This window comes from Lissotriton vulgaris, chromosome 2_1, assembly GCF_964263255.1.
Source record: "Lissotriton vulgaris chromosome 2_1, aLisVul1.2, whole genome shotgun sequence".
NCBI lineage: Eukaryota > Metazoa > Chordata > Amphibia > Caudata > Salamandridae > Lissotriton > Lissotriton vulgaris.
This window is the reverse complement of record NC_141687.1, coordinates 2,019,916,834-2,019,944,337: the sequence shown is the minus strand read 5'-3', so window position 1 is coordinate 2,019,944,337 and position 27,504 is coordinate 2,019,916,834. Positions and strand designations below refer to the sequence as shown.

Here is a 27,504-nt window from a genome sequence, read left to right as displayed (position 1 = left end):
TCCCCCACTTCCCCCAGCTCGAAACGGCTTCAGGGACACACACAGACACACCCGAGTACTTGACAAGTCTTTTACTTGTTAATGAGGCTTCGATGTTTTTCACACCTCGGTGTGAATTAGGCCTCGCCATGAGCACCCTCATCAGCCCAAGCCAGGGACAGAATCTGCGACCCCCTTCAAAGGACTCCACGACCCCCCTGGGGGTCGCGCCCCACAGATTGAAGACCTCTGGCTTAAGGTGATATGTGTGGAGTGGAGATGGCCGACATGTTTCATGCCCTAAATAGTCTAATAGGATCTATGGCATTTCTTCAGGACCGGGGATCCTCATCTATTCTAGTGGGGACGGTCAAAAAATGTAGACTGAGAGATCTCCTCACCCGCAATTTGAACTTGTGTCGTAGTCCTGAGTGTAAGTGAAAAATGTGGAATTTATTTTTCCTACCTTCTGGAGCACACCTAGAAGGGGATGTGCATGAGACCCCAACTGTGACATCCAATGTACTCGCTCATTGGGGAGGGAGAAACAGCTCAATTACCATTCTTCCACAGCGCTGGACCTACCCACAACTGGACATCAGTAGGCCATTCCTAACATAAGCTATTTTAATGTGATTATAATGGTTAAAGTGTACTATTCAGTATTACAAAATGATTTGATGTTTTTGCAACGTAATGTAATTTTTGAGTTTATTCCACTAAAAATCTGATAAATGCAGGTAAGGCATTTAGACATGTTCTCTCCTAAGCTGAATCTTTCTTTTATCCTAATAACATAGACCTTGTGAATTCCTTTAAAAGTTGCTTTATTTGATCTGCATTAGCTACATTGCTCATAAGGACATTCTTTTTATTTTTATTTTTCTAAACTTTTTGTGCATTTTTTATATTACAACACAACATAATGTGCATGGTAACAGGTGCCATTATCACAATCAAAAACTTCAAGTGCAATTCAGTGGAGCAATCTTTCAAGCGGTCAAGACATAATGTTATATATATGAAGAGTATGGCTCCAACAAACACACTAGACGGTATAAGCTCACTTGTATTAGCTATGGTTCGATTTCCCCTTTAGTCCAGGTCCCCCTGATCTGAGACCGGATCCACAGTATCGTATCCATTAATGGAGTCCAACATCACCCCTACGGCCTCTAAATCCTCAGCAACCTTGTTATCCGTACGAGAGAGTTTCATATGTTGTTTCTCAGTAATACCCCATCCCAACACATTTTTTACCCATAAGACCTCGCTTGAGACTCTTGAACCCATCCATCCCATCGCTATCCTCCGCTTTGCGAGTAGCAATGCCAATTGAAAGAGCTCATGTGAAATTCTGCGACCCTTGGGCCGTTTGATCCCCCTCAGCAGACAGACACCAGGGGTCATAGGGAAGACAATACCCACTGCCGTAGAGACGCAGGGCACCACCACTTACAAGAATCCATAGACTTCCACACAGTGTTAAGCAAGATGTAGAAACATGGCTCCCCTCTCCACAGCGTGTACAACACGCCCTCATATTAGTGTCAATACAATTGAGCCTAGCTGGTGTCATATAGGTGTGGTGTAAGCAGTTGAAATGGAGACATTTAAAACGATTTTTAGTTCCGGTTTGACTGGTCCTCACGGAGAGCCCTGTAGAAGAGCTAAATGAGATGATACATACACCAGAGTTCTTTCACTGTATTGTCCAATTTAGCAAATTGTAGTAATTGTCCCTGGCCCACTTCAAACATATGCTGGACCACCTGGAAGGTGATAAAAATTCCCCCAGATATAGGTCTCCCTCCGAATGACAACTCCGAATGACAAGCTCCCCATCTGTCAATGGACATATCCTGGTTAATAGAGCAGAAATGCTCCAAGTCCCATATGGGTAACTCCCTGTCAAAGGGGGCTCTGCATAGTATCATTTTTACTGCTGTTTCCCATATATCCGCGGTGTGTTGAATTAAATAGAGAACTGGCAGCGGAGTAACAAAACTTGAGGGGGTCCCCCTGCAAAACACAGGGAGGGCCCCCCCCCCCGGTGGCCCGGCCCACCATCTACCACTTTGCCCCACCGCCCAAATATCTGGCATATTTCGATTTGAAACCTCCAACAACCTTCTTAACATATAAGCTACATCATTTGTAACAAAAATATCAAAAGCAGATTATTTAACTGAGACAACAATCAGAATGATGCCAAGGAGCGATCCTATTGTCTCAGGAACTGCAGCAATAAAAACACTGCCAAGGAGCGATCATATTGTCTCAGGAACGGCAGCAATCCGAACAATGCTAAAGAGCGGTCCTAATGTCTCAGGAACTGCTTATGGCTGAAAATTAACAATGAAGGGTCAAAATTAGAATTGACAATAATGGGCGCAAACATGAAACTTTGAAAGCCTAACCCAAACCTGGAATTCCATAAAAACTTGACTGATAACCAGTGGTGGCTGGTGACATTTGAAAATGGTGAGGCGTAAATGTTGTTAGGGAGAGCACCATGGCGAGCCAGCCTGAACCATTAAAAGGGGCTTCGGGAGGTTCTCCCCTGAGAACATTTTGAAAAAAGAGTGGGTAAATGGTGCATTTTCAAGCAAATGTGAGAAGCAAGAAGGTTAATAAAGCAATTGTGAAAGTGCAGGTATTACATTAATAAAGGCATGTCATATAACAACAACATGGTAGCTGCTTATTCAGTATAACCACAGAGCTTCATAACAGACTTCAAGACACAATGCAGAGAACCTCACATATTTTTAAAATTTAAACTGCCAACAAGTAAACAAACAACTAAATAGAAACATTCCAGAAGAAATATTATGATTAACCTATTGTTCACTTTCTGTAGACAAAATTTAGAGAAGCAATCACTGCAGCTCAAAAAGTGTTAATCTTTATATAGCGGGTACGCGGTCCGAAAGTATTAGCGCAGCAGGCTTTACATGAGCGCGCCAGTCAGTACACACCCAGGACACAATCGGTACCAGTCAGTGTCCTCCCTCCAGTCCTCATACACACAAAGTCAAGAACTGACTGGCGCGCTCATTTAAAGCCAGCTGCGATAATACTTTTGGGTCGCGTTTCCGCTATATAAACATTACCACTTTTTTAAGCACTTCAAAGAGTGTGTTAACAAAAAAGTATATAGTTCATTTCATCATGGACTTTGCAAACTCACTAACAGTGTTAATAGTGAGTTTGCAAAGCCCACGATGGAATGAAATACACAGGGACTCACTGGAAAGAACAACATACTTTTTTGTTAGGCACAGGGAGATTAATGATTTTTCCCCAATCCCCAGTATCACAGGATTTTGAGACAACGATGCCACGCCGATCTGCTCGAACCACACATCACAAATATTGAAAAAAGCGAAGGAAAGTTGTATTTAAAATAATCTGTTCAAGAATCATTTAATGTCATCAGGGCAAGACTCTACAGAACAGAGCTGGTTTTATCAGGAGGCCCCTTAAAGTCTGGGACCCTGGGCCGTAGCCCACTTTGCCCATGCCTCAAAAGGTCTCTGGTTGGCATCTGACAGTCTTTTCACCCGCATCCTCCCTCCTCCTTTTCCATGAATTCCCTCACTACCACTCAACAACAATGCACCTCATCTCTCTATAGCACCATTCTGACAAACATTTAATTTTTTTTTATAGCTCTTCTCATAGTTTACTCACACTCAGTTCTGTGATCTGCAAGGTCCACGGTTTTTGTAGCAGGCATATTAACCCTTTGTGCTTTGTTGGTGGTTGGAGTGCCCATAACCCTGACATGTAATGTTGATTTTTAAATTAGAGCACTGTCTGAATTTCATAGAGGCAGATTAGAGGCTTGAAAGTCTTATGAATGAGAAGAGCGTGTGTGGCTGAAAAAGTGCAGGAAATTAACCTGAATGCATAAGCCAGCCGATAGGTAACACAACGCAGGAGGCAGCTAGATGCTGATGGGAAATCTACCTTATAGGAAGTGGATAGATACCCTTATTTCATATAAAGTGAGCACAGTGTCATGGAGTGGACTTTCTAACTAACGGGCTTTCTCTTTTTTGAGGGAGCAGAAGGGAGGAACAGGGAAAATTCTTATTTATGATGTTCATGTATACAATTTACTAAAAATATTTAAACTTAAAGAAAAGGAAAAAAATTGCTAAAATCATGAAAATGTAAAATGTGCATTCCATACATTTTAATCAGGACACATTTGGATACTGTATACTGGGGCTCGGGTAAATCTAATGGGAAACCTTTGTCAAAAATAAAGATAAAGTGAATAACACCCAAACGGGACCAACCTGAAAATATGCCCAAACGTGGCTAAAAGCACTACAAATTTATTGCAGACTCTAAGAAGTACATAATGAATAACAATTAAAATGAGGGAACAACACTGCTCTTTCTTTCAGACTATGTGCATTTAAAGAAATATTGTCAAACATGGGATAATAGCCCCCATGGGAAGAGTTCACCTCCACACAACTGGGCACAGTCCACTTCAAGATTCCAATTCTATGGATTAACAGGGCCTCAAGCACAGATACCTCTGGAAATTCACAGGGCTATTTCTAAGTCACAGAATTCATGGCAAAGCGATCCTCTAAGTGAAACTAGGCTCAATGTGTGTGAGGCGATGTTTAGAGGACAGACTGTAAACAGCCACATCTTTTCCAGGAAAACAATTGTAGTGTTTGGTCTGACAAATTCCAAATATGTTTCACTGTCAACCGAGGAAGTTAATCTGCATACTTCCATTCATCAAGTCATGAACGGCGAGAAAGAGGTGTACAGAGTCTATTAAGTGGCAATCCTCCTAATGTATCTGGAAAACTAGCTATTACTAAAATAATTTCCCACCAAAAGCATATCTCTTTTATCATAGTATGAGGTCACTTAAGTTTTGTGAGATTTGCTTTTCAACACTCGAAATCTCACATGCAATATTGGGAAGAATTACATGACAGAATTCCCCCATAGCTAACACCTCCTTTGATCTCAAAAGTTTCTTCCCAAGAAGAGCAGATACATTCCTGAAATGTCTGTCAATCCAGTTTTCAAACCCTCACATGGTCCTCTAAAGCCAGCTGGAGAGGTTGGCCTTCCTTACCATAGGGGCTGTTCAAACATAGCTGCCAGCACACAAACCCCTTAAAGCCACTTGCTTCTTATTCCTGCTGTTTTCACTGGAATGCATGTGCCTGCTACCGCTATCACAATTCAACATAGGCACAGTTGCATTCGCGAACTGCACCCTCTCTAGTCAAATGAATTTAATTATTCTATTGAATTTACGCCTGGCTGGAAAATATCATTTTAAAATTGATCATAGCTCCAGGACACTAAGGTGAAATTAAGATCTGGCAGTTTGGGAAAAATGTACTAAGGAATTGAATGTTAGTTAATCAGATGCTACAAAATACTTCCAGTATTTTAATTATTTCTTAGGAACCACACTGGCACAAGCTCATAGCACACATTTATGAAATCACAAAAAAAAACATTCAACCAAAGTTATACATATTGAAGCTTGGTAAGGTTGTACTATTGCTCTGTGGTATTTTGTGATCTTGGTATGATGTTTGGTCTGAGATATGTATTATCTTAATGTAGTAGTTGTGAGTGAGGATGCTGGTACCCCAGGTGTTGCCCGCCTTGTTTTGGTGTGCACGATGTTGTGGACATTTTATCAAAGTTCCTTAGGTTTCTGCCTTTGGCCTGGATCAATGTGTGGTTGAAAATTAATGTTTGTGTTGAGCTTTTTTTGATCAGTTGCATTGATGGCTGTATCTTTGCGACCGACCTGCGTAATATTGAATGTTTTCAGGAAAGTTTCTTGTCATTCCTTGGGATGTTTCATAAAGAACAGGATGTCTGCTTTAGCTGGCCCACTTTTTATATTCATATAAACTACAACATTGAGGTACTCTGGGTGTCTTGTCAAGGTGGCCATTTTAAATCTTTTCTTGAAATTTATAGAGGAAGTAGATGTGGGGTACATAACATAAAACCTCATATGGCACTGTAATACTATACCACAGTGCAATCTTCACGTAATACAGTGCCAGAAGAGCAAAGTCCAAGAACAAAGTTCCGTAGAATAATTAATGGAGTGATAAGCGAAGCAACAATGCCAGTTATTGTCATATAGAAGCTTATATTGCAGAGTAGTTAGAAGGGCTCTTCCCCATCTGACATCAGGCTGGCTGTTGCAGGGCATGATCCACAATTATAGCAGTGGATGGTGAATCCGGGCAACTCCCTGGTATTACAGGGACTAAACAGACTCTTAGCCCGGCGCTGTGGGCAGGGGAGGAAGGTCCACACCTCAGATGGATTCAATGAAATAGAGGAGAAGTAGAAGGTCTAGTTGGGAAGCAGCCGACTTGGTTGTAAGGCCTGTGTAAAGTTTCCTTCTGGTATGAATGGGTGGAATAACTAACGAAGATCTCCTCTAACCTAAAGGTGGTACTTTGGAGCATTCCAGCACGTCTCAGTGCTGCGCAAGGTAGGACCAGACATGGGTCTGGTTGGATTGCCGGAGACTGCCTACAAAAGTGTGTGTACCATCGATATGCGTTCAATTTGAATGCTGAGTGCAGAAATAGAATAGGTAATTGATAACATGGCAGTGGAAAGGGGCTTTAGAAGGCTGTATGTGAATAGGGGGCTTTGTCTACTTAAGTCAAGAGGAATTTCCACTGGAGATTCATGTATTACATATTCATGCATACATTAAACTACATGGAAATCATTTCCTAACAAGGAATGTCGTATTAGTCTATGTTCTCGCCGTTTCAGTTGCTGCTTCATTTTTCGTAAACAAATCTATGGCCATTGGTTCCCTCGTAACAGAGTGGGATTTCTTAAGACACAATGTTTTATATGTAGGTATTAACCAGATAAGAGGCTCTGGGTTACGTTGTTTTTCCCGCCATTTAGCTACATTGTGCATAGTTTGACAGAAAAGTACAAACCACCCATTCTCAAAGATTGCTATTCTTATACATTTTAAACATGCAGGTTTTACTTCCGCTTGTTTATTCTACAATTTATAATAATTTGCCTTGCCTTGCCTTGCACAAGCAGGTAAAATTAAAAAAACTGAACATCGGTCATTAAAAGAAATACTATGTAAAATATGCAAATATTTTATATTTAATTCATTACCATCTGTTATTGGCAGCGTAGAGTGCAATTGAATTAAAACTTCGTTTTCATTAGCTTTCTGCACGGATTTTATAGAAATGTAGTCAAAAGAAAGCTATTTTTCAATTTGAATAATTTTTTTAAGTAGGTCAATAAAAGCACAGTATTATCAACATCATTTTGTAGTTGAGATGGATATAAAGTCTGTTATGGGTATCTTTTAATAAAATTAATTATTGTGGCTGTAGTGTACACATTTGGAATGCTCTAAAAATAAAGTGAGGCTGGTGAGGAAGATCAAATCACCCATGTGGAAGACTAGGCTCCGACGCAGAGTAGACTCACCTGACCTGAGGGCTGAGGCTGGGCCTGGCCTGTAAGCTGCAGCTTCAGGGAGGTAGGCGTGAGGCAGGCTGGCCAGGCATGCAGCAGAAGGCAAGGCAGGGCAAGGCTAGCCAGCCAGGGGCTGGGGGGGCTAGTAATAAATTAATTCAAATTATTTATGGCCGGTGACGGACTTCGGTCTTCGGACAGTCCTGCGTAGTAGAAGCATGGCTGGGTCTTGGGATGCCACACCAGTCTGTCTCATGCGCACTTTTAATTGCGCACCCGATCAATGCGCATGTCATTATCATGGCAAATGCAATCAGGGCATTGGTCACCTCACCAGACCTGCCCGCCCCCAACCTGGAGAACGTGTTGCGGAAAAAAATCACCATTTACTTATAAAGAGCCTCAGAGGCAGCCCCGGGCAGGCCCGCAAACCATTTAATTAAGAGGCTCAGGGGCCCGGCTAGGAGCCTGTGCACTGCCGTGTACGCCGAAGTTGTTGCGCACCACCATTTTATTAATGAAGAGCGCGTCGCCGTGGACAAGCCTCTGAGCCCATCCAAGCGTGCACATGCACCAATTATTAATAATTAATGATCATCATTGATGAGCCTCTGAGGTCCCGGGCCGGAGGGGCCCCAGGCCTGCATGCCTTGCACACCATTTAATTTATTAAGAGTCCGGTCCGCCGGGCGTTGCGTGCGCACTGCACACCATTCATTCATGATAAGTGATAAGTGAGGGGGCCCCTGGAGCGCAGGGGGCCCCCGCAACGTGGGGGCTGCGGGGGCCTGTGTTATGCCCCTGAGTACTGGTCCATCCACCCAGCCCCCCTCATTAGAAGATGTGGCAACGTTTCCCCCTCCAGGATGCCTCGGAGAAGCTGCTTCTCCCAGTTGTTGCCAGCTATAGGCCACTGGGCAGCATGTTGGAGATGTGCAGCATAGCTATACAGATAAATATCCGGGATCGCCAAGCCACCCTCTTCCATATCCCTCTTCAAGACTTCAAGGACAACTACACTGTGTTTCCCTGTCCATACCAATGAGATAAGGAGACTGTCTAGGGTTCCTGCAGAGGAAAAAGTGCATTTTGTACTAAGTATTAGCATCAAGGAAGGAAGACCATTTTTGCCTCTGCCACCCGCCACATGACTGACAATGGTAGGGTATTCCAAAACGCTACTGATTTAGTGAGACTTCCCACCAGGTGGTCTACATTTGTGTGCCGATGTTCCGCCGCTGTCCTAGTGGCCATAATGCCAAAATATCGGAATACCTCAGGTTCCCACTGGATACCCAAGTATAGCAATTGATTCTGCGGCAGCAGGGTCGGCAGGCCCAGAGAAAACTGCAGCAGTTTCTTGAGATTGATACACAGGCTAGACACAAGTCCTGAGTCCTCCAGGTGCTGCATGAACACCGGCATCGTGTCAGTCAGAGATCAAACATATATCAACGTGTGGTCGGCATACAGAGAAATTTCATGGGTCGCCCCACCGACGTGTATGCCCCATTCCCTCAGTTCCTCGCATAGCAGGATGGCCATAGGCTTTAGGGCTAAGGCAAATAACAGTGGAGAGAGAGGGCATCCCTGCTGGGTTCCCTGCTCAATCAACCAATCCTCAGAAACCTCTACCCTCACCTTAACAACAGCTACAGGCTGAGTGTAAAACAGTTGTTTCCACCCCTGGAAGACTGGGCTGAAGTACTCTCATGAGATAGCTCCTCCCACAACAGTATTGAATGCCTTATCAATGTCTAATGACACAAGGGCAAGGTCCTCATCCGACTCCGTGGTCTCATGTAATACGTGCATCAGAAGCCACAAGTTAAAGATTTAGCTGCGAGCGGGTATAAATCCACACTGATCCTCATGGACCAGAGTACGAATAACCCCCTGTAATCGTTTTGCCAACAACTTACAAAGGATTTTTACATCTGTGTTAATCAAAGTGATGGGCCTGTATGAGGAGGGGTCTCCAGGGTCCCCGCCCGATTTCAATATTTGGTAAAGGATTACCTCTTGCATAGTCTGGGGCAAGGCACCAAGACCAGTGCCTTTGTAAAATATGTAATACATTTTCCCCAAGCACATCGGGATATGCCTGATAAAATTCTGCGGGGAAGTCGTCACCCCCAGGGGCTTTAGATCTATACAGACCTCGAAGCACAGCTCTCAATTCCTCCCGAATAAGTTCTTCATCAAGGTCACAGGCATCGTTAGGAGCCACTCACTGCAGCACCACCACTCGTAAAATTCTCTCCTCCCTATCGGGACAACCATACCCAGTCTCTCTGTATACACTATAAAAGGGTGATACCAAGGCTGTCTGTGTCAACACCTGACCCCCCTGGGTCGTGAATCTGCAAGATAGGCGGAATATCCTGTTCGTGTCATAATATCCAGGCTAACAGCTGCCCAGACTTATCCCGTTCCTGATGTAATCATCCGCGGTTGGAGGTAAGGGTATGTGTTTCAAGAGACACCCACAGCCCCTGTATGTCCCCTCTAATGGCAGCAAAGCATGTTTCTTCTGCATGCAGACCTTCAGCAGCCAGTCATGACCGTTGAGGTCTGTGATAAGCTGTTATTTGAACCCAAAAGGCATTCCAATATATTGGCACCACAGGACAGACGTAGGAGCCTCCCATTCCGTAGCAAATGGTCCAGTCAATCCTCAGTTACCGTCTAGATATGTCTCTCGAAGCATCGTTTTACAGACCTCATCAGACAGTAGTTCTGAAGGAATACACCAGCGCCAACCAGTATGCGCACCCTCCTCCCCCCAGCCAAGAAGAAGTGACACCAGTGCATGATCTGACATATACCTACCCAAATGCTCAACCCTCTTAGCGCCCCAGGGTCAAATCATTGCTAATATTATCCAGTGAGTTTGTCTTCGTGAATGTTTCTGAGAGTTAAAGATATATACTAAACAACTACATAAGTTAAATTACTAACCTTTTTGTACTACTTAGGATTATACTGTTTCTAACATATGTGATGTAAGTGGCACTGTGACTGTATGTATTAGTGGTTGTGTGAGTGGCTGTATAGGTGAGTGTGTGTATCAGTAGTTGTATAGGTCGGTGAATGGGTTTGTTAATGGGATATCATCAGTGATGTCATGTTCCCATTGTATTTAGATAGTTTCCTAGCTGCCACATATTCACAATACTGAATACTGAGCAGCTATTAAACAATAATTCTTACAGGAAGACGTGAATATCATGACTGAATATCCTTGCAATGCAACAGGAATGTTTATGCTTCAAGAATAGTTCATTGTCACCCAGTGGAATACTGAATAGCCAACAGTTTATACTGCAGGGTTCTCGTGGGAACACAGAAGGCAGCTAACGCACATAACCGTTTAGCAACTAAATTGACACTTGCAGGTACCACCTTGCCGTCTTCGCCTGTTTACCGTGGGAATGAAGGAAGAAGAAGCAGACCCTCGAATAATCTTTACTCATTTACTTAAGATGACCTAACACCAGCTCGTATGGCTACATGTTTATGTGTTATAATATACGTGTTCCTAGTTAGAGGAGTAGGTTAGTCTGGTCCTGTTCTGGTCATCCTTGGCAACCATTCTATTTCCCTTTTTGCCCTATTTGCTGTGACATAATGTGGGCGATGATTTCTGTTATTTATTTGGTGGGTGAATCCTTTTTTTTTGATGGTTATGACTACTGCTGTGACTAATTTCTTAGCTGAATTTGAATGAGTGGTACTGCAACTGTTTGCTGATGCTAATTTGAGTGAAGAGACTCAGATGAGTTTCTAGACCTACTTTTCACAAGAAGTTCAACGTCAAATTGATACTATTTCAATGCTCCTTTACATCTTGCTCTTTTTCAAAAGGACTTTTTATGTGTTCTGATAGGTTCATTTCTGTTTAGAGTAGAATAGGGATTCATTTCATATATGGAACATGATGTAATTCTTTTGATTGACTCTAACCAGGTCTTTTCGTGATATTTCTGTAAATAAATGTATCTGATTTACTAATTTTAATAAAAAGACAAAAAAAAATACTAAACTCTAAAAGATAACCTCCGCAGCCATACACGAAAGGATCCAGGATAACACAGTGGATTCTGATACTGGGGTATGTGTAATTAAAACCCATTCCCCTAGTGTGGTAGCTCTAGGCGGAGAGTGCTTGAGCGGCTCCCGACCCAGCACCGCAATAGGGGATGGGTCTTTCCTGTTAGTCGACTACCATAGCTCTCTAGTACAGAGCAGTGCAGAGGTTGAAGTTGCGCAGACAATCCCAAATTCAGGACTCGGTATTAGTTGCCCCCAGGTAATTGGAACTCCTTATACGAGTATACCAAATAGAGGCACCACAAAAATCCTGTCCTGGAATGTAGCAGGCATCAATAACAAATTACACGATCTGGAGTGGAGCAAATTCATCGCAGATCATGATATCTGCATGCTACAAGAGACGTGGGCCAGAGATGAAGTCACCATGCAAGGATTTGCTACTTTCTACATCCCGGCTAATCATGTGGGTGCAGGAAGACCGCTGTGTGGTCAAATTACATGGGTGGGTGTTCATCTAGGCTGTACGGCATCCCAAATAGAAACTTCTTCTAAAGATCTACTGTGCATACAGTTGCTGTTTCCACAGCATAACCCTATCATGTTAACTAATGCTTATTCAAGATCCACCCCGGGAGGGAAGGAATCTTCCACTCTTGAGGAGCTGGGCACAGTCTTATCCTCTACTCCAGCAAACAACATGGTCACATTAGGCGGGGACATCAATTGCCAATATGAACCCTTAGAGGGCATGGAATGTGACATCATTTCAGAGGAGGATTCCCTGCTCAAAATCCCTGAATTAGGTTGCCCTCTAGTGACTAAATGGACATCTTAGGTAATCCAGATGAATTGCATCTCTTTAAAGCATTAATTGAGAGCGTGCAATGGTAGATCTCATTCGGACTCTTCATCTGCCTTTACATTCCACAGCAAAAATCGTGGGTTCATATTGGACTACATCCTGCTAAATACTATCTATTGGGACAGGTTGGTAGATTTTAAAATATTTCCCCGCACCGATAGTGAGCACGATGCATTGGTAGTCGATCTCCACTCTGTTACCCCATTACAGCAATATGCACTGATTCCCACAAAGACCAGGGGAGAATATTATCTAACTGTAGAAGGCGTATACGTTGGGTCAACTTTGCAAAATCCCAGGAAAATATGAGCACACTTTATGACACACATCTACCAGTGCTCTTAGAAGCCTCCATTCTATGCAATCCTGACAGGGATTGCATGGAAATCGAGGCTATCGAGAAAAATCTGGAAAATTTTAAGAAAATAACACTAGAATTCTTTTTCCCAAGCAAACCATCTAAACCCAGTAGACCCGCGCCACATCCATGGTATAACTCGTTATGCCGGAAAGCCAAAAGCTCACTAGTGGCCTCAATTAAATCAAAAGACGCTTCCCAAATAAGAATTGATAGACGGGCCTATAAAGGGGCAGTACATGTAGCTAAACACAGGTGGGAAATGGAAAACTGGGAGTTACTAAAAACTTCACTTGGGAAAAGGGATATGAGATCTTTTTGGGGAATTGTAAACATGGGCACCACGGCACAAGGTAAAGCAATTGAACCGTCCCTGGGAGAAGAGGTCTGGTGGGCACATTTTGAATCTTTATATAAAGATACAGAGACCATAGAGATTCAAATTGATCATCTCTGCCATGATATACAGGCCCCCAACATAGCTCTGCAGGAAGTCAAGGTTTCAATAGTGAGATTACCCCCAGGTAAGGCCCCTGGTTTAGATAAAATCCCGGGGGACCTCTTCAGGAGTGAGCCAGAAAGTTGGGCTCCTTATTTGTGTGTCATTTTTAATGCACTCTAGCTAGGCATGAACATCCCTAAAAGCTGGAAAGGGGCTGAAATAATTCCTATTTTTAAAAAGGGCTCCCCACTATTGCCAAGCAATTACAGACCAATTAGTCTGATAAACATCCCACAAAAAATCTTTGCACAAGTCTTATTATTGAGACTCCAATCCTGGATGGATGAGGAGAGTATTCTTTCCCCACTCCAGGCAGGGTTTAGGGAAAAGTTGTCTACTTTAGATCAGGTCATAAGACTTCAGTTACTCCATTGGAAGACGGTCTCCCTTGAGAGGGGGAGCTTGTACCTGATATTTGTTGACTTGAGGTCAGCTTTTGACCTGGTGCCCAGGTCTAAACTATGGTCTGTTTTATTGAAGCAGGGGGCCCCGGTATATCTTGTACAACTTATACAACGTCTGCACGAAAACAATTTCGCACAGATAAGATTTGGCAAGGATGGCAATTTATCGGCTCCGATTCAGATTGAACGAGGCGTGCGCCAAGGTTGCGTTCTTGCCCCGACACTATTCAGCCTATACATAAACGATCTGATTAAAGTGTTGACCGAGGAAAAAGATCTAGATGCCCCCAAACTAGGTTCAAAACAAATCTCGGTGATGATGTTTGCCGACGATATGCTTCTGGTATCCAAAACCCCTACGGGACTTCAAAGGGTGTTGGACACATTTCAATTGTTCTGTGAGGATAGGGGGCTTGAGATCAACCTCCAGGAAACGAAATTCATGGTTTTTAATAAACCCAAGAGCACTCGTCCAAACCCTTCATTAAATAATGTACCCCTAGAAAGAGTCACATCATTTACGTATCTAGGCATCACAATCACTGAGACAATGGAGAAGGGGGCACATATAGGTAAATCAACACTAAAATTAGCCCAGTCCACAGGGGGATTATTGAAGGTTTACAATAACTCCAACAAAGGTGCAGTCAGTCCAGCATTGGAAATCTACATGGTTCAGGCCGGTGGGGGTGCGCTATATGCAGCAGAATAGTGGGGGCACTGTAGGCCCAAGTCCCTAATACAGATAGAGAACCAATACATCAGGAATCTCTTTAATCTACCGCGCAGTACCCCTCTAACACCTCTCCGTTTAGACTTGTGTTTAATGGAACTGGAGGCAGTCCTATGCCTCAGACCCCTTCTATACTGGCGTCGCCTAGGGTCGACCCCAGAACTCATTGTCTACAGAGAGAAACTGTCTGAAGTTCTAGAAATCAGGGGTGCTGCTAGGCTCCCTTGGTTGGCTCATATTAAAAACTTATTAGTTGGTATGGGTTTGGGGGAATGCTGGCCTGATCCGGAGGTAGCTTGTACTCAAGTTTCTAAACAACATCTAAAAATCATTTACAAGAACTACAGACTAGCCCTACTACACTCAGACTCTAACTTATTTAAAATATCTCAAACCTTTCTGGAAATAAAGGATATCCCCGCCTTCGAAAGAGTCTTTGACTTAATTAATCCCCCGGCTGCTAGAAAACTCTTCTTACAGTTCAGATTTGGAGTCCTACCGCTGCGTTGTTTGACCTCCAAATGGAAACCACAAAATGAGTCCAGGTGCGCTACTTCCGATTATCCGGGGGAATCTGAGCTCCATGTCTTCTTTGTATGCTCGGGGTACAGCAAAACGAGAAAGAGATGGCTAGCCCAGATTTGTAGAAATTTAGGCAGGGGGTCCTGTGTTGAAACTTTCAGGATACTGAAATATGACCTTAGTATTCCAATAGTCTATTCTGTGGCAGGGTTCCTTTTTTCAATGTGGTGTTCAAGAAGGATCTTCATTAAATCTTCAATTGCCCTGGCAGCTAGGAAATAGTTACTGCTCCATCCCTCTTACCAATCGGTTCTGGGTCGATGGAAAAGTCTAACATGGGGGGCCACTGAACGCCAATAATTTCTGAACATTGCACCATGCACTTTGATCCTATAATTGATGCTGCTATGTAAAGATCCTAGGAGGAAAGTATTACTCTGATTATAACCCCAATTTTAAAATTGTATACACCTTTGGAGTCTATTGTATTGTATTTTAAAATAATTTGCTGAATTTTTTTAAATAATATGTTGCAAACATCTGTACTTTTTGGGCCATGTTGGCCGTAATAAAGATATTTTTGACTTTTGACTTGATAAAATGACTGTTTTTGAACTGATCCTAGACTCTCATTATTGACTCAATTAAATGACTAAATTGATGCTGTCTATTGAAATGTCTTTGATTGATGTTCCATTCTAAACGGTGGCAAAGATCCGTTGCCGAGGAGATGAATTTGATGGGGAGCCGAAGACTTTAATTGCAAGTCAGAGTTGAATTTAATTAATTTAATAATGCTTCTCCACCAGCATTCTCAATGAGCAATATAATTACACTATTAAAACCACCTTAAAGAAACTTGTCTCAGATACAGGGGGGCAAGGACAGAAAGATGCCTCGTGTATTGTTTGCTATCGGCACACACGCCCCAATCCTCCACAGGGTACAGCCCCTTCAAACTAGTCTTTGGTAGAAAGCTCAGGACCCCAATAGCTGTAGCAGCAGACCGGTGGGAAGAAGAAGAAGATGAGGGGCTCTGGCTGCTAGAATATTCTGCCAGCTTGCAAGAAAAGTTCCATACTCTGTGGGAATATGTCAGACTAAATATGGAGAAAGTCCAGGAGAACCCAAAGTCAGGGTGTGATTAAAACACGAAGATCAGGGAACTACGAGTGGGGGAGAAGGCTTTAGTGCTTTTGCCATCCTCAGAAAATAAGTTACTTGCAAGATGGCAGGGACCATATGTTTTGGTCTCCCAGGCCACACCTGTGACCTACAAACTAGTGGTGCTCTATTGTGCAACAAAAGGATAGATATACCACAGTAATCCACTTAAGAAATGGGAGGGAGACAGTGTCCAGGATAGGGCGGCCCAACCGGCTCCGTTTGTAACAGTTCGCAACCTCTGGAGATTTCCTTTGTGCCTAAGGAGCAGACCCTAATGGAGGGTTCAATACAGTTATGTCCCTGTCTTGATACCACACAGAAAGAACACATTCAGGTGCTCGTAGACAGATAGAGACACGTTCCATATATATCCACGTCAGACCACTTTGGTACAGCATGACATCATCACAGAAGGTAAATGTAAATAAAAATAATCTGTTTACAACCCAACAGGATATCCGAAGCCAGATGGAGCGATGACAGAAGAGGTGTCCAACATATTGAAAGAAGGGATCATTGAGCTATCCAGCAGCGCCTGGTGTTCCCTGATGGTTCTCGTCCCAAAACCGTATAGGTCCATTAGGTTCTGTATTGATTTCCAGCAACTGAATAGCAAATCGAAGTTCCACACCTACCCTTTGCTCAGGGTGGACGAGCTGATAGAAAACCTGAGTACTGCTGCCTATCTCCCTAACCTCAATCTTACCAAGGGTTATTGGCAAATCCGGTTGATCCTAAATATCAGATGGAAAACAGCCTATTTCACCCCATCAGGTTTACACCATTTCAGAGTCTAAACATTTGGCCTGCATGGGGCACCCTCTACCTTCCAACTACTAATGGACTTACTCATGTGTACCCATCCTCACTATGCTGCGGCCTATTTGGATGATATAGTCATCTACAGTCCTTCCTGGGAATGGCATATCCATCACCTGGAGATGGTCTTCATGACCTTTCAGAAAGCAGGCCTCACAGTGAACCCAGAAAAATGTACTTTAGCCACCAACTTCATCTGGTACCTGGGATACCATGTCCAAGAGGGAAGGATTAGTTCCTAGGTTTGACAAGGTGAAGGCAATCCAAGATTTGCCACGTCTCGTGGACAAGAACTACATCAGATCATTTATGGGACTGGTAGGTTCCTACCGCTACTTTTTTTCCAAAATGGCTACTCCACCGACTGCTTGTTGTTAAAAAAAAAGTACCTAATCAAATCACTGAGTGGTCTCCAGCACAACAGAGCTACGAATGGTTAAAGATCAGGTTGTGTGGGGATCCTGTGTTGATATTCCCAGATTTCGGCCGGCTGTTTGACCTACAGACAGACGCATCTGATTGCGAGACTCAGGGCTGAGTGCCATTGAGTCACAGTCAGATCAGACCGATTGCCTTCACACAGTGTCATACATAAGCAAAAAACTGTTACGGCTTTAAAGCAGTATTCTAAAATTGAAAAACAGTGCCTGGCTATTAAATGGCCCATGGAAGCCCTTCAATACTATTTGTTAGACCACCCCTTCATTCTACTTACGGACCATGCACCCCTTGTCTGGTTAGCCCAAAACAAAGACAGCAACCTCAGAATACTGCATTGGTTCTTAGACTTTTAATCATTCTCATTCCAGACACATCATCGACCTGGGAAGATGCACAGCAGTGCTGACTTTCTGCCCTGGTCAGCTGTTCTCACCATGGCCTGAACTGCCATTTCTGGAAGTGAATTACTGTGACCAAGAGGTCGGACAAGCGGTGGAGATTGGCTCTGGTGTGAAAAAAGGGAGTACGAAGGGAACGCTGGCTGGCATTGTAGTAATCAGCCAGAACCCGTCCCTTAGTCCGACCAGGCCCAATAATAGGAGGCCTGTTGCAGCGTATGGTGTGTGTGGTGAGGGAGACGAGGAGGAAACTGCACTAGAGGCAGGGGAGTGGTTCACAAACATGGAGTGAAAAGGAAAAGACCGACCGGACACCACGAGGGAGCAGGATGACCTAAAGATCATCAGCAGGACCAGCCAGCCGAGAGAAGAGGAGCAACCAGAAGTGGTGAGTACTGAGGCTCTGTCAACTCAAGAGGTGGCAACAGACTGGAGGAAACAGTCTCAGCCAACAACTGCTGTATAGGAGGAGCCTGAGCTGTGCATCTCGCCCTGGAAAAGGTAACACGGACGAGGCCGCCGCGGATTTAAGTCAGAGCCGTGGCCTCCGGCAAGTGACCAGAAGAGGGCACAAGCCATTGTTTGGTGGGTGGCGGCATGGGGTTACTTAACTGGATTGTAGGGTGTATAGTGGGAAGCACTTGAAGGGCATAATTGAGCTGTGCACACTTTTTTGGAAATTCACAGGTGATCAGTCGGATGGTGCTAAAGGCATGTGAATGTTGTAACATGCGAGGAGTTTGTTTTTCTGGATTGAATTCCTTACAGTGGCTGACAGTTTTTCCTCTGTACTGGATACCAGCAAAGGGGCATCATAATGTCGCATGAAGGTGCAGGTGACGAGACATACAACCAGAGCTTGACCTGATAACTACGGCCTCCTGTTGAAAAATGGCATTTTCTGAAGGGTCACCCCAAGCTTTCTGCCTTCCTCCTCCTCTTTTTGGTGAATTATTTTTGTTGGCCTTAGGACTTGGGAGTACCTTAATACTGCTAACTAGTGCTACAGTGCATGTGCTTCTTCCCTAAACACATGTGCATTTGATGTATACATGTCTGCCACATTTAATCTACCTGTAAATCCATGTAAAGTGGTATACTATATACCCAGGGCGTGTAAGTAAAATGTTACTAGTAGGCTTGCTGCACTAATTGTACTACCCACAGAAGTAGGCTTTCAAACCTGTCTCAAGCCTGCCATTTCTATGCCTGTGTGTGCAGTTGACTTCCACTTCGACTTGGCATTTAAAACTACTTGCCAAGCCTTAAATATGCCTTTTGCTACATAGTAGTCACCCCTAAGGTAGGCCAGAGGTAGCCATAGGGCAGGGTACTATGTAAGTAAAAGGTAGGATAAGTTTGTTTAATCTTTACATGTCCTAGTAGTGACACACACCCAAATTAGTTTTTCACTGCCCCTCTCGTTGGATTACATAGGGGATTCCCTTATACACTTTGAAGTGGTAATTCCTGATCAGAAGGGACTAGCTTTTTCATGTTTCATATCTTTGGAATGGTAATAATAAATCCTCCTTACTGGTAAAGTTGGATTTAAAATGTTTTAGAAAGCCCACTTTTAGAAAGTGGACATTTCTCTGCACTTACTGCTGTGTGTGCCTGAAAGGCTTTCTCCAATACAGGTCTAGGGTGGGTGACCGCTACACCTTGTGCATTCCTTCTAGATAGTCACAACACATGAGGGATAGGTGTATCTGAGTACCCATCTACATACATCTGCCTTCTACTGGCTTTGCCAGAGCAGGATGGTAGAGAGGGAAGGGATAACACTTCACTTAAATAGGCTGTATCCTGTCCCCACACAAAGTACTGATTACTCCCCACAGATAGCCTGGCAGACAGGACTATGTTGAAAGGGATACTTGTACACTTCAGAGAACCGCTTTGAAATCACCCCCATATCAAAGACACATTTGGGTACAAGTACTGGGTCTCTGGATCACTAAAATCAGACACTAATGGACTTGTAACTGAAGCTCTGCCAGAAGAACTCCTGTGCAGCTTAAAGGACTCAATAAGAATGCTGATTTGGAAGGCCTACTTTTCTGTTTATTGCCCGGCTGCTCTCCGACTCTGCTGAAGGAGAGCTGGACTCTGCCTTCACGCCAAGTGATCTCCAAGGGCTTGTTGGCTTGCATCCTGTTGCTTGAGACTCAGGGATATCAAAGTCTCTACCTCTGCTCCTATGCTTGAATCACTGGAAGGGGCCCAGATACCTCCCATGCAGATTTAGACACATCTTCTGCCTGTGTGTAGTGGAACCCGTGCATCGAATCGGTTGCTGAAGTAAAATCGGCAGATTGCCTCCTAACCAATGGTTTGCCACCAAAAATCGATGCACCGGACAGTGTAGCCCTGCCGCGGCAGCTTGGTGAGATCAATGCATCCATGTGGCAGAATCTGGTACATCCCTCGACACCTCTTAACTTCAGCACCTGTCTTTGGAACTGACGCAACGCCTTCACTGCGTGGAGAAGATCGACGCATCCTGCACCTGCGGGACTCCACATATCTTGTAGTTTGAGTCCAGGAAAGGTTCTTTGTTCACCACGGTCTGTGTGGATCCTGTAGCTGGCTGGCATTCCATTGCAGTAGGCCTGAACCTTGACTTTGCCTCGGTCCAGCGCAACCCAAAGTAACTTTTATAGCACTACTTGCTTCTAAGCACATTACTGCATTTATTCCTCTAAAATTCAATATTTCAACTTCTATGCATTGGATGTCGGTTTGGTCTTGTTTTGTTTATAATATAATAATCTATTTCTTTAATCCCTTGCATGTGGCCTCGATTCTGAGCCTGTGCGGCAAAATCGCAAGTGGGCGGGTTTATGACGGCCCCCAGCTGTCATCAGCACGCGAGCGCCGTCGTGCATGATGGCTGGGGGCCTCATCAGCATGCAAGGGGTTAAACCTGTGTGGAATCTTTTTGTGGTGTATTCATTGCGTTACTGTGTGAGTGTGTTGCACAAATACTTCACGCATTGCCTCTTTAGATAAGCCTGACTGCTCTGTGCCAAGCTATCAGAGAGTTTTAGTGTGTATTTAGCTTACCCGGACTAGAGTGGTGGTTCCTGCCTGGCCTAGGTGCACACCTCAGCCAACCAGGAATCCATTTTCTAATACCTCCTTTTGATTCCCCTCCCGAGGGTGATACCGGATTATCCAGGAGAAGCCAGAATAGGAAGAGGACCTGAGGAGGCTTCTAGCAGAAACAAGAGAACCCATAGAGAAGACTTTGGTGCTCTGGCTGCATATTTTGACTTATATACACTAAATACTGATTACATATACATATATATATTTCATCACCGTTTGAGTCACCTCTAGCATGCTGTTACAGCTTCCAATAACCCCCTCCTGCTTAATGGATTGCTGTGTCAACTCAGCCTCTCTACTGCCCCATAATCACAAGTCCACACTCGCCCGCACCCTCAAACATTGATACTATGTAACAACAACTCCAAGTTCTCCTCTCATCACGTTTGGTGGTCTTTTACTGACTAATTTGACTGGTTGATCTGTTTCAACATGAAATGGAATGTCCAGCATCATGTTACCACTGTCTCTTAGGGTCCTTTAACATGTTCCGTGCTACATTCTTCACCCCCATGAATGATCACAAACGTGACTAAAAAAGAACATTAACAATTGCCACAACAGAGAGATGTTTTATGTATCTTTCCATTTCCGCTACACCAGGCTTCTATGAATAAAATGTAGACTTCACTGATGTCCTACGGGGTCCTCGTCTACATATAAACAACTGCATAACTTAATAAAATGTAATTAGTAAACCGATTTCTTTAACATTTAATGAATAAGTACATGACTTTTTAAGGTCCTTTTTAAATGTTTTATGTCCGGGTAGGAGACGTCGGACTTTTAAAATAGATTGTAGTATTCCTTAGATTAAGTTAAACTTTCAAGTTAGGACCTCTTCCTCGTGAACATAGAAAAGCCTAGTTTTCCTATCAGTGCAGGGGGTGGTGGAGGGAGGGGTGGGAGATAAGATACAATGGCAAAAAAGATTACTTTTTAAACATGGAGGTCATAATGGTTTAAAAAGCGTATCATAAAACCAGGAAGTACAACACGTGACGACACAGGAGATCTATGTTTAATAGGGTCAGACTTACTTATTACTTCTGTTGTCTGGTTATCCTATCCTACCACCACACTCAGTGCAATCTGTAATGTATAACGCTGCAGGGGGCATTCTTGGTCATTGAAAGGATAACTGATGTACCGGGAGGTGCACTTTAAAACAGCTGTTAATTAGGCAATAAAGCAAGCGCTATTTCTGTTTCTACCATTATGGTTAAATTCAGAATGACGCTGATGACTGAAGAGAACAACCTTGGAAGTTCTAAAGGGAGAGGCCAGACCTCGAACCCAGAAAATCAGGACACTGAAATTATTATATTACCTGGAGTCTGAGAAATCGAGGTCTTGCGTAATTTGGAAGGTGCTCGATGACATGCTTGTACAGCTTTTGCCCGTCAAATTCTATTTCCTCGCGTAGTCTAATTGTTGCCATTCCTATCCTTCCTTCGTGCTCTGTAAATATTAAAGTTCACACTTGTTAGTAGAATATCACACAGAATTCATATAAATATATTTAGAATATATTTCATTACGTTTCGTCTAAAGTTATGCTTTTGTCACACTGGGGTACGGTGTACTTACATGAAGAAAGGTACACGGTGCGTGTATGTGAGTGAGTGGGAGTAAGAAAAAAGTGAATGAGACAGTGGCATATATGTACATCAGAGAGAGAGATGGTAAATGAGAGAGAGGCGTCCATGTGTGAGAGAACAAGAGGCAGTGATCTATGTGTCTATACAAGCATGCTCTCTTACAGAGCTACAAAAAATCTACAACAAGTTGTTAGACCTGACATCCTTGCTGTGGTTTACCCCCTAACATTTTGCCGTCAGTCCTCCTGTTTTGCTGGCTTTGCTTTTTACTAGCCATAGGACTCTGCACACTTTACCACTGTTAACTAGTGCTAAAGTGATTGTGCTGTCTCCTTAAAACATGTTAGATTGCTAATACCCAATTGACATATTTAATTTACATGCTTTTCATTGCAGTATGTCTGTGCAATTACGACCTGGCAAAATAAATAATTTGCCAGGCCCAAATCTTCATTTTTAGTACATATAAGTTACCTCTCAGGTAGGCCATGGACACACAAAGGGCAGTGTGCAGTGTATTTACAAAGTTGGACATGTACTTTTGAGCTTTTCATGTCCTGGCAGTGTAAAACTCTTAAATTCATGTTTCATTACTGCAAGACCTACCTTAGGATAACATTGGAGTTACCTGTTAGACGGACCGGGAGGGTCAGCCGAGGACAAGGGGAGAGGTCTCCGGGGAGAGCCGTCTCCAGCGATCGTACAGACAAGTAACTTCCCCCCCACAGACGGACACCACACCAGGATAAGGTTCAACGATACTTTATCAGCAATTCTTTAGGTACGGTAGAAGTATACAAGGAGGTCTGGACTCAGGGGTCCCCTCGATTCTGGTCTCTGGATTGGGAAAAGGGTAGCGGGACAGTCTTGTTACCAATAGATGAAAATAGCTCTCAATCCTCGAGCTCGGCGTTCTAGATGATCGGGCCGCGGCGGAGCCAGCAGGTCCCGAGATGGATGAAGGAAGCGACGGTCCGCGGCGGAGCCAGCAGGTCCCGGTGAAGATGGTGGTTACAAACGGTCCGCGGCCACGCCAGCAGGTCCCGACGACGATGAAGGTTACGAAGGTTACGGCAGCGCCAGCAGGCAGGACGAAGGTTCGCAAGGCAGGGCTACGGCAGCGCCAGTAGTCCGACAAGGATGAGTTCTTCACTGCGTCTCTCGACTCCAGGATACAACTGCCTTCCTGCTCTGGAGCTGCCCCAGTTATAGGGCTAGTGCCCTTTGATGTCCGGACCCTCGCACTTGGAGGTTGGGGGGTCCGGGATGAAGGGGTCCAGACACCCAGCAGGGGGGTGGAGCCAGCGCCCGGGGAGGTTGTGGCGAGCAGCACCTGGCGAGGGAGAACCATCGACACCTCTTTCTCCCATTGACCTGCCAAGTAGTCCGCTCACCTCCTGGGTGGATGGTGGTGCCAGGATGTCTGAGGCCTAGCCAGGCCCAGGGTTGGGTCGAACGGGGGCCACGCGGCTTCGTGGCGGAGTGTCCAAGATGGCGCCCAGGCTGGGCGCGCGGCCCAGTAATGGATCGGGCCCACGAGGTCGATATGTTCAGAGGCAAGGGTCCCGGAGGGGACGGAAAAACGTGAAGGGGTGGTGTGTGACACTTGAGGGACCGGGCTCGGTCCTGGTCGGGCAGAGGGGGAGCGGCCCTTCACGTGGCCTGTCCAACATGCGTCCCCCCCAGCTGAAGGCGGGGAGAGTCACCCATCCTCTTGGGGACTCTCCTCGTCGAGGCGGAAAAACCGGGACAGGCCATCTGCGTTGGCGTGATCTGGCCCAGGCCGGTGTTCAACAGTGAAGTCCATCCCTTGTAGGGAGATGGACCAACGTAGAAGTTTTGGGTTTTCCCCCCGCATCTGCATCAGCCACTGCAGGGGTCGATGGTCGGTCTGCACCCGGAAGTGGGTGCCAAAGAGGTAGGGCCGGAGCTTTTTGAGGGCCCATACCACGGCGAAGGCCTCCCTCTCGATGGTGCTCCAGCGTTGTTCTCGAGGTAGGAGTCGCCTGCTGATGAAGGCCACTGGTTGATCAAGGCCTTCGGTGTTCAATTGAGACAGGACCGCCCCAATGCCGTGGTCGGAGGCATCCGTCTGGACGACGAATTCCTGGCTGTAGTCGGGGGCCTGAAGCACAGGGGCGGAGCACATGGCGGCCTTCAGTTGTTCGAAGGCTGTTTGACAATCTGGGGTCCAGTTGACCTTCTTGGGCTGATTTTTGGACGTGAGCTCTGTGAGGGGCCCCACTATGGTACCATAGTCTTTCACGAACCGTCTGTAATAGCCCGTGAGTCCCAAAAAGGCGCGGATCTCGGTCTGGGTGATGGGGGGCTGCCAGGACTGGATGGCGGCAATTTTGAGCTGCAGAGGGGCCACCAGGCCGCTTCCCACCTGGTGTCCGAGGTAGGTTACGGACCCCTGACCAATTTGGCATTTGCTGGCCTTGATCGTGAGGCCAGCTTGCTGAAGGGCCTGTAGCACCGCTCGGAGGTGGTGGAGGTGGTCGGACCAGTGGTGGCTGTACACAGCGATGTCGTCTAGGTAGGCGGCGCTGAATCCTTCGAGCCCGGCCAAGACCTGGTTGACTAGCCGCTGAAATGTTGCGGGGGCATTCTTCATGCCGAAGGGCATGACCTTGAAATGATAATGGCCATCAGGAGTGGAAAATGCAGATCGCTCTTGGGCCCGGGGTGTGAGGCCGATCTGCCAGTAGCCCGCCGTCAAGTCGAAAATGCTGAGGTAGCGGGCAGCTCCCATGCGGTCGATTAGTTCATCCGCCCGGGGGATGGGATGTGCGTCTGTTCTGGTGACCGCATTCAAGCCCCGGTAGTCGACGCAGAACCGGAGTTCCGGTGTGGTGCCGGGAGCGGCTGCTTTGGGGACCAGTACTACTGGGCTGGCCCAGGGGCTGTCTGAGGGCTCAATGACCCCGAGGGTGAGCATTTTGGTTACTTCTTCCTGGATGCAAGCCCGTACCCAATCTGGTACGCGGTAGGCCCGGTGGCGGATAGGGGGGCTGTCCCCCGTGTCCACGTCGTGCACACACCAGGAAGTGACACCTGGGGTGAGGGAAAACAGGTCGGCGAACTGCAACAGAAGGTCTCGACATTCTTGGCGTTGTTCCAGAGGGAGGGCCTCCGAGAGTCGGACCCCGTCCACGGAGCCGTCTTTCTCCCGAGTCCGTAGGAGGTCAGGGAGGGGTTCGGAGTCTTCTTCGGCTCCATTGTCTGTGGCCATCAGGAGGCTGAGTTCTGAGCGCACAAAGTGGGGTTTCAGCCTATTAGCGTGGAGGACTCGGAGGGGGTTCCGTGAAGACTCCATGTCGATGAGATAGGTGACAGGACCCTTACGCTCGACTACTTTGAAGGGCCCCGTCCACTTGTCTTGCAGAGCGCAGGGCTCGGTGGGGGACATCACCCATACCTGTTGTCCGGGTTCAAATTCGATGGAGGAGGCATTTCGGTCATACCACTTTTTCATGTCCTCTTGACTGGCCTCCAAGTTTGCTTTTGCCAGCTCTCTGAACCGTCGGGTCTGGTTGCGGAGGGTTAGTAGGTATTTGAAGACATCTGGGGGGTTCTTTAGAGGGGGCATTTCCCAGCCTTCCTTGACTAGACTGAGAGGCCCCCGTACGGGGTGTCCATACAATAACTCAAACGGGCTGAAGCCGAGGGACTTCTGGGGGACCTCTCGATAGGCGAAGAGGAGGCACGGCAGCAGCACATCCCACTGGCGACGGAGGGGCTCTTCCAACCCCCCAATCATCCCTTTGAGCGTGCGGTTGAACCGCTCAACGAGTCCGTTTCCTTGAGGGTGATAGGGGGTCGTGAATTGGTAGGTGACCCCACACTGTTGCCAGAGGGACTTCATATATTTGGAAATAAAGTTTGTGCCCCTGTCGCTGACGACTTCTCTGGGGAAGCCCACACGGGAGAAGATCCCCATCAGGGCCCGGCCGACCACCGGGGCTGTCACAGTTCGCAGGGGAACAGCCTCGGGGTAGCGGGTGGCGTGGTCCACTAGTACCAGGATGAACCGATGTCCTTGTTTTGTACGGGGGTCCAGGGGCCCCACAATGTCCATCCCGACCCTCTCGAACGGGGTGGTGACCACGGGAAATGGTTGCAGGGGGGCCTTTAGTTTGCGGCCGCTCTTTCCGCTGGCTTGGCACGTGGGGCAAGATCGGCAATGCTGGAGTACATCATTCCTCATTTTGGGCCAGAAGAAGTGGGTTACTAGGCGGCTGTAGGTTTTATCCTGACCCAGGTGTCCAGCCAGGGGGACATTGTGGGCCAGGTTTAGCAAGAAGTCTCTAAAACGGAGGGGCACCACTAGCACTCGGCTGGCCCCCAACTCCGCGATCCTTTGTTCACTGTATAGCAGATCATTGTCCCAGTAGACCCAATGTGTTCCGGAGGTATCCCCTGCGCTCTGGGCGAGGGCTTGTTGGCGGAGTCCCTCGAGGGAGGGACAGGTCTTTTGCTCTTGGCGAAACTGTTCCTGTGTGGGTCCCCCCTCTTGATGCCACTGGTCGAGGCCAGCGAGGTCCGGAGGTTGAGCTGGTTCTGGGGGGACGGCACGGTCGGTGTCTTCGACTGGAGCGACCGGGGGAGGAGGCGCCGGCCATTCGGGTTCCTCTTGTCGGGGATTGGCACGGGCGGCCATGGACCGGGTGGTGACGCACGCCCAGTCCGGGACGCCCAACATCCCCAGGTGTTCTCTTCGTTCTACGGCTGCCCAGGGAGAGCTTTCAAGGTCATTCCCCAGGAGACAGTCTACGGGAGCATCATCTCGGACCGTTACTTTCAACATGCCGGAGACCCCTCCCCATTCGAAAGGGACGCAGGCCATCCGACACAGACTTTCCGAGTTATCGGCTGAACGGACAGGGCAGAGAATGTTTGGTATGAACTGTTCTGGGGTCACCAGGTGACAGCGGACGGCTGTTACACTGGCCCCGGTGTCACGGAGGGCTTCGGCCTGGCGTCCATTGATGCTCACCCATTGGCTGTACTTCCGGGTGTTAGCGGGTAGGGGGACCCGCGGGACCATGTCTTTC

The 27,504-nt window shown here is 46.1% G+C and overlaps 1 protein-coding gene across 1 annotated transcript in view; it reads right to left on the bottom strand.

Moving 5' to 3' along the window:
- SLC27A2 (solute carrier family 27 member 2) overlaps positions 1-27,504 on the bottom strand; it is a 319,902-nt gene that overhangs the window by 6,657 nt on the left and 285,741 nt on the right. The window contains exon 9 of the mRNA XM_086958245.1: positions 22,177-22,307. Coding sequence (XP_086814371.1) covers positions 22,177-22,307 — 131 coding nt within the window. The remainder of the gene's footprint in view (positions 1-22,176; positions 22,308-27,504) is intronic.